Source organism: Bombina bombina, chromosome 3, assembly GCF_027579735.1.
Source record: "Bombina bombina isolate aBomBom1 chromosome 3, aBomBom1.pri, whole genome shotgun sequence".
Taxonomy (NCBI): Eukaryota; Metazoa; Chordata; class Amphibia; order Anura; family Bombinatoridae; genus Bombina; species Bombina bombina.
Genome location: NC_069501.1, coordinates 39,694,488 through 39,702,782, shown reverse-complemented (window position 1 = coordinate 39,702,782; position 8,295 = coordinate 39,694,488). Strand labels below are relative to the sequence as shown.

The following is an 8,295-nucleotide window of genomic DNA, read 5'->3' as shown; positions in this document are numbered from 1 at the left end:
ACATACTTGCGCCAGGTATCTAATAGCCAATTTTTAAATTTAACATTTGTATATAAATATTTAAGAAAAATAAATACGTTTGGGTTTTTCTTAGAAAAGCCTACTTGAATAGAGAATGAAATGGGTGCATGGTTGGAGACACGAATATATGAGAAATCTGGTCTTGCTTGACCCACTAGCTTCTCATTAATTAAAATATAATCAATTCGGGAAAAAGATTTATGTGTTTTTGATTCGCATGTATAATATTTTCTATCAGGATTTTGAAACCTCCATATGTCTTTTAGATTTAATGTATTTCTAAAAACTCTGAAAACCCCTGTTTCATTTCTATGCTGCTTAAAGGGACATAATACTCATGTGCTAAATCACTTGAAACTGATGCAGTATAACTGTAAAAAGCTGACAGGAAAATATCACCTGAGCATCTTTATGTAAAAAAGGAAGGTATTTTACCTCACAATTTCCTCAGCTCAGCAGAGTTAGTTCTGTGTAAAAAGTTATACTCCGCTGCAGATAAAAAATAAAATAAAAAAAATGAAGAAATGAATAGCAGCCAATCAGCATCAACAGTGCCGAGGTCATGAACTTGTGATCTCATGAGATTTCACTTAACTCTCATGAGATTTCATTGTAAACTTCCTTACACTGAATAGGGAAATAAGATGAGTGTGCACGAAAACTTGCTCCTTCCGCTGTCCCGGGACAGACATACTGATTTGCTGCTTAGAAGTCCTTTACACTGGGATGTGGCTACTGAGAAACTTTTGAGGTAAAATATCTTTCTTTTTTACATAGAGATGTTCAGGTGATATTTTCTAGTCAGCTTTATAGATAGGTCACTAGAGTGTGCAGCCAATGGTTGTGCTGGATTTAACAGTGTTCTGCACTTCCATTTCTAACAGGAACTGAAAAGCTCACAATTTCAGAATGGAATTACAGGCAAAGAGGACAAAATAAATAATGAAAGTATATTGCAGAGTTGTTTTATTATATACAATTTATCATTTTATATTACCATCTCAAAGTGTTTAATGTCCCTTTAACCCTTCAGCACTCGGGCTCTAGAAGGGTGGGGGAGTACATCCAGAGAATCAGTGCCCCCTCCTCAGCAAGGAAACGACATCTGTGCCAGCCAGACATAGGGTCAGCCATACAGCTGACTAACACTTGTTGTTATTTACATTCGGATGACAGAAGAACGCACCATTTCTGTGTGCACTGCCAAATAAGTCAGAGCATGTTTTAGTTAAGATCTCTTCTCCATATAACTTATACACACTTCCCTGGTTCCTCACCAATCACCCCGCCTACTTAGTTTAACCTAACATTTGTCAGGCATGGGGCAAAGTATTCTTATTATTTCATACAAATACATATGTTTACAACTGACAAAGGGTTAAACAGACACCTGCTAGATGGTAAAATGCAGATTCATGAGGCAGATAAGAGAATAATGTTATATTTTATTGTTAAACATTTTACACCAATTATACAATAGCAGCTGACATGGGAGCACTGCTGGGAATCAGCTCGTCAGGTGAAACGGCCTCTCTAGTTTGCCCTCCCGGATCAGCTTTTCCTTGCGATCCTGGAGAGAGAGAGAGAAGAGAAAAAGGAAGTTATTTATAGTGAAAAAGGGGTAGTGTACAAGCGCTGAGGTAATCCCCAAGCTGTATCCAAACAGAGATCCTAACCAACCTCCAAAAAATATGCACAAGTAGTAAGAAGTGAATACAGCGCCAACAAGAGGCCAAGGGATAAATATACTCACAGAGAGATAAAAGAAGATTATTTAATGAACCATGTTAAAAAGCATCAGTAATAAAAGACTATATATAAAAAATGTAAAAAGCACATATAAATAAAATTACAAATACAGGAATATCTTACAGAAGCGGCTCAAAGGGCCAAAGCTGATAATTACAATAAAAACAGAGGTAATAACAGGTGATCAGTGTGAGTGGTACACCAGAATAAGAGTGTATACTAATAAAACCGAATTAGCCTAAGTACAACTGTAGCAAGTGCATCAAGCAAAAAACTAATAAACAATAGTACAAACAATAGTGTTCAAAATTAGTGTTTCACTACTTGAAGTTATTTATAGAACAAGCACAATTAGTCTGCACTTTGTGGAAAACATGCAAGTGAGAATGGCCGTACTATAATAAACACACAACTGTACAAAACATAAAGGGATAGTCTAGTCAAAATCAAACTTTTGTGGTTCAGACAGATAGAGCAGCAATTTTAAAGGGACAGTCTACACCTTAGATTAAACTGCACCTTTTCTATATCATGAAGCAGGAATGTTATTTTAAAATTAATATTGTTTCTGGCCAGTTGGCTGCCAATCTCCACCAACTGACGACATCACGATCTGGCCAGTATCTAGGCACTCTGCTGAGTAGCACTGACAGTCTGTTGAATACAACTAGTAAACCTTTTGTGATTGGACGCCCTATGCAGCCCAGATTGTGATGTCATCATTGGGGGGAGCTTGGCAGCCATTTCAATGTAGCAAAAAACAATATTAATTTTAAGTTTTTTACCATTCCTGCTGCATGATATAGAAAAGGCGTAGGAGGCTATTTGCAGCTTAATCGAAGGCAAGACTAAGATGACTAAAAGGTGTAGATTGTACCATTAAGCAATTTTCTAATTTACTCCTATTATCGATTTTTCTTCATTCTCTTAGTATCTTTATTTTAAAAAGCAGGAATGTAAGCTTAGTAGCTGGAACCATTTTGGCTCAGCACTTGCCGATTGGTGTCTAAATGTAGCCACCAATCAGCACCTAGCCCCAACAGCGCATTATGTGAGCCAGTGACACGAGATATACATGTGCAGCCACCAATCAGCACCTAGCCCCAGTAGCGCATTATGTGAGCCAGTGACACGAGGTATATATGTGCAGCCACCAATCAGCATCTAGCCCCAGTAGCGCATTATGTGAGCCAGTGACACAAGGTACATATGTGCAGCCACCAATCAGCACCTAGCCCCAGTAGCGCATTATGTGAGCCAGTGGCACAAGGTACATATGTGCAGCCACCAATCAGCACCTAGTCCCAGTAGCGCTTTATTTGAGCCAGTGACACAAGGTATATATGTGCAGCCACCAATCAGCACCTAGCCACAGTAGCTCATTATGTGAGCCAGTGACACAAAGTATAAATAAGGTATAAATGTGCAGCCACCAATCAGCACCTAGCCCCAGTAGCGCATTATGTGAGCCAGTGACACAAGGTATATATGTGCAGCCACCAATCAGCACCTAGCCCCAGTAGCGCATTATGTGAGCCAGTGACACGAGGTATATATATGCAGCCACCAATCAGCACCTAGCCCCAGTAGTGCATTATGTAAGCCAGTGACACAAGGTATATATGTGCAGCCACCAATCAGCACCTAGCCCCAGTAGCGCATTATGTGAGCCAGTGACACGAGGTATATAAATGCAGCCACCAATCAGCACCTAGCCCCAGTAGCGCATTATTTGAGCCAGTGACACAAGGTATATATGTGCAGCCACCAATCAGCACCTAGCCCCAGTAGCGCATTATGTGAGCCAGTGACACAAGGTATAGATGTGTAGCCACCAATCAGCACCTAGCCCCAGTAGCGCATTATGTGAGCCACTGACACAAGGTACATGTGTGTAGCCACCAATCAGCACCTAGCCCCAGTAGCGCATTATGTGAGACAGTAACACAAGGTACATATGTGCAGCCACCAATCAGCACCTAGCCCCAGTAGCGCATTATGTGAGTCAGTGGCACAAGGTATATATGTGCAGCCACCAATCAGCACCTAGCCCCAGTAGCGCATTATGTGAGCCACCAATCAGCACCCAGTAGCGCATTATGTGAGCCAGTGATACAAGGTATATGTGCAGCCACCAATCAGCACCTAGCCCCAGTAGCGCATTATGTGAGCCAGTAGCACGAGGTATATATGCGCAGCCACCAATCAGCACATAGCCCCAGTAGCGCATTATGCGAGACAGTGACACAAGGTATATATGTGCAGCCATCAATCAGCACCTAGCCCCAGTAGCGCATTATGTGAGCCAGTGACACAAAGTATATATGTGCAGCCACCAATCAGCGCCCAGGCCCAGTAGCGCATTATGTGAGCCAGTGACACAAGGTATAGATGTGTAGCCACCAATCAGCACATAGCCCCAGTAGCGCATTATGTGAGCCAGTGACACAAGGTACATATGTGCAGCCACCAATCAGCACCTAGCCCCAGTAGCACATTATGTGAGCCAGTGACACAAGGTACATATGTGCAGCCACCAATCAGCACCTAGCCCCAGTAGCACATTATGTGAGCCAGTGACACGAGGTATATATGTGCAGCCACCAATCAGCACCTAGCCCCAGTAACGCATTATGTGAGCCAGTGACACAAGGTACATGTGTGTAGCCACCAATCAGCACCTAGCCTCAGTAGCGCATTATGTGAGCCAGTGACACAAGGTACATATGTGCAGCCACCAATCAGCACCTAGCCCCAGTAGCGCATTATGTGAGCTAGTGGCACAAGGTATATATGTGCAGCCAACAATCAGCACCTAGCCCCAGTAGTGCATTATGTGAGCCAGTGACACAAGGTATATATGTGCAGCCACCAATCAGCACCTAGCCCCAGTAGCGCATTATGTGAGCCAGTGATACAAGGTATATGTGCAGCCACCAATCAGCACCTAGCCCCAGTAGCGCATTATGTGAGCCAGTAGCACGAGGTATATATGTGCAGCCACCAATCAGCACCTAGCCCCAGTAGCGCATTATGTGAGCCAGTGACACAAGGTACATATGTGCAGCCACCAATCAGCACCTAGTCCCAGTAGCGCTTTATTTGAGCCAGTGACACAAGGTATATATGTGCAGCCACCAATCAGCACCTAGCCACAGTAGCTCATTATGTGAGCCAGTGACACAAGGTATAAATAAGGTATAAATGTGCAGCCACCAATCAGCACCTAGCCCCAGTAGCGCATTATGTGAGCCAATGACACAAGGTATATAGGTGCAGCCACCAATCAGCACCTAGCCCCAGTAGCGCATTATGTGAGCCAGTGACACGAGGTATATATGTGCAGCCACCAATCAGCACCTAGCCCCAGTAGCGAATTATGTGAGCCAGTGACACAAGGTATATATGTGCAGCCACCAATCAGCACCTAGCCCCAGTAGCGCATTATGTGAGCCAGTGACACGAGGTGTATATATATATATATATATATATATATATATATATATGCAGCCACCAATCAGCACCTAGCCCCAGTAGCGCATTATTTGAGCCAGTGACACAAGGTATATATGTGCAGCCACCAATCAGCACCTAGCCCCAGTAGCGCATTATTTGAGCCAGTGACACAAGGTATATATGTGTAGCCACCAATCAGCACCTAGCCCCAGTAGCGCATTATGTGAGCAAGTGGCACAAGGTATATATGTGCAGCCACCAATCAGCACCTAGCCCCAGTAGCGCATTATGTGAGCCACTGACACGAGATATATGTGCAGCCACCAATCAGCACCTGGCCCCAGTAGCGCATTATGTGAGCCAGTGACACGAGGTACATGTGTGTAGCCACCAATCAGCACCTAGTCCCAGTAGCGCATTATTTGAGCCAGTGACACGAGGTATATATGTGCAGCCCCCAATCAGCACCTAGCCCCAGTAGCGCATTATGTGAGCCAGTGACACAAGGTACATGTGTGTAGCCACCAATCAGCACCTAGTCCCAGTAGCGCATTATGTGAGCCAGTGGCACAAGGTATATATGTGCAGCCACCAATCAGTACCTAGCCCCAGTAGCGCATTCTGTGAGACAGTGACACAAGGTATATATGAGCAGCCACCAATCAGCACCTAGCCCCAGTAGCGCATTATGTGAGACCGTGACATGAGGTATATATGTGCAGCCACCAATCATCACCCAGGCCCAGTAACTCATTATGTGAGCCAGTGACACGAGGTATATATATGCAGCCACCAATCAGCACCTAGCCCCAGTAGCGCATTATGTGAGACAGTGACACAAGGTATATATGTGCAGCCACCAATCAGCACCTAGCCCCAGTAGCGCATTATGTGAGCCAGTGACACAAGGTATATATGTGCAGCCACCAATCAGCACCTAGCCCCAGTAGAGCATTATGTGAGACAGTGACACGAGGTATATATATATGCAGCCACCAATCAGCACCTAGCCCCAGTAGCGCATTATGTGAGCCAGTGACACGAGGTATATATATGTGCAGCCACCAATCAGCACCTAGCCCCAGTAGCGCATTATGTGAGCCAGTGACACGAGGTATATATGTGCAGCCACCAATCAGCACCTAGTCCCAGTAGCGCATTATGTGAGACAGTGACACGAGGTATATATGTGCAGCCACCAATCAGCACCTAGCCACAGTAGCGCATTATGTGAGCCAGTGACACGAGGTATATATGTGCAGCCACCAATCAGCACCTAGTCCCAGTAGCGCATTATGTGAGACAGTGACACGAGGTATATATGTGCAGCCACCAATCAGCACCTAGCCCCAGTAGCGCATTATGTGAGCCAGTGACACGAGGTATATATATGTGCAGCCACCAATCAGCACCTAGCCCAAGTAGCGCATTATGTGAGACAGTCAAACAAGGTATATATGTGCAGCCACCAATCAGCACCTAGCCCCAGTAGCGCATTATGTGAGCCACTGACACAAGGTATATATGTGCAGCCGCCAATCAGCACCTAGCCCCAGTAGCGCATTATGTGAGCCAGTGACACAAGGTACATATGTGCAGCCGCCAATCAGCACCTAGCCCCAGTAGCGCATTATGTGAGCCAGTGACATGAGGTATATATGTGCAGCCACCAATCAGCACCTAGCCCAAGTAGCGCATTATGTGAATCAGTGACACGAGGTATATATGTGCAGCCACCAATCAGCACCTAGCCCAAGTAGCGCATTATGTGAGACAGTCAAACAAGGTATATATGTGCAGCCACCAATCAGCACCTAGCCCAAGTAGCGCATTATGTGAGACAGTCAAACAAGGTATATATGTGCAGCCACCAATCAGCACCTAGCCCCAACAGCGCATTATGTGAGCCAGTGACACAAGGTATATATATGTGTAGCCACCAATCAGCACCTAGCCCCAGTAGCGCATTATGTGAGCCAGTGACACAAGGTATATATATGTGTAGCCACCAATCAGCACCTAGCCCAAGTAGCGCTTTATGTGAGACAGTGACACAAGGTACATATGTGCAGCCACCAATCAGCACCTAGCCCCAGTAGCGCATTATGTGAGCCAGTGACACAAGGTACATATGTGCAGCCACCAATCAGCACCTAGCCCCAGTAGCGCATTATGTGAGCCAGTGACACAAGGTACATATGTGCAGCCACCAATCAGCACCTAGCCCCAGTAGCGCATTATGTGAGCCACTGACACAAGGTACATATGTGCAGCCACCAATCAGCACCTAGCCCCAGTAGCGCATTATGTGAGCCAGTGGCACGAGGTACATATGTGCAGCCACCAATCAGCACCTAGCCCCAGTAGCGCATTATGTGAGCCAGTGGCATGAGGTATATATGTGCAGCCACCAATCAGCACCTAGCCCCAGTAGCGCATTTCTGCTCCTAACTAGTCTAACTAGGATCTCAACAAAATATACCAAGAGTACAAAGCAAATTAGATAAAAGTACTTTTGGAAAGTTGTTTAAAATTCAATGTTCTATCTGAATCAAACATTTAAAGGAACATTCCAGCCAAAATTGAAATCCACATGGGTTCATTTCAGTTTTGAACAGAAGCATTTTTGTAAAATACACGTAATACATCTAATAAAAGCTATAGTTGTTTCAAGTGTATTTAAGTATGCACCATGCACCAGCATTTTAAACAGCACAAGGACTCAATTTTTTAATTGCTGACATAATACAATCCCTACTGGTGCACTGAGCAGCTGCATTATTTAAAATATCTAGCTATGCTTCACGTGCACAGAAAAATGCTAACACTAAAATAGCGATAGAATTTACTAGAAGCATTTTTGGCAATACATTTATATTGCAAATATGTTTCTATTTTATGATGTAATTAATCAATGTGCATTTATATTTTGACGGAATGTCCCTTTAACCTCTTAAGGACATATGATGGAATTGGCATGGATAGTCCACAAATCCATTCTAAATTACTAGTGGGAACCAATACCCAAACTAGAGGACACAGAATGGAGGGGAGAATAAGATAGGCGGA

General features: G+C 44.2%; 1 protein-coding gene across 1 annotated transcript in view; it reads right to left on the bottom strand.

Annotated features, from left to right (window-relative positions):
* Positions 1-1,446: 1,446 nt before the first annotated feature.
* Positions 1,447-8,295, bottom strand: part of LOC128652837 (NADH dehydrogenase [ubiquinone] 1 beta subcomplex subunit 4) — a 34,607-nt gene continuing 27,758 nt past the window's right edge. Inside the window, exon 3 of the mRNA XM_053705800.1 lies at positions 1,447-1,591. Within this exon, the coding sequence (XP_053561775.1) occupies positions 1,529-1,591 (63 nt within the window). The 3' untranslated portion in view covers positions 1,447-1,528. The remainder of the gene's footprint in view (positions 1,592-8,295) is intronic.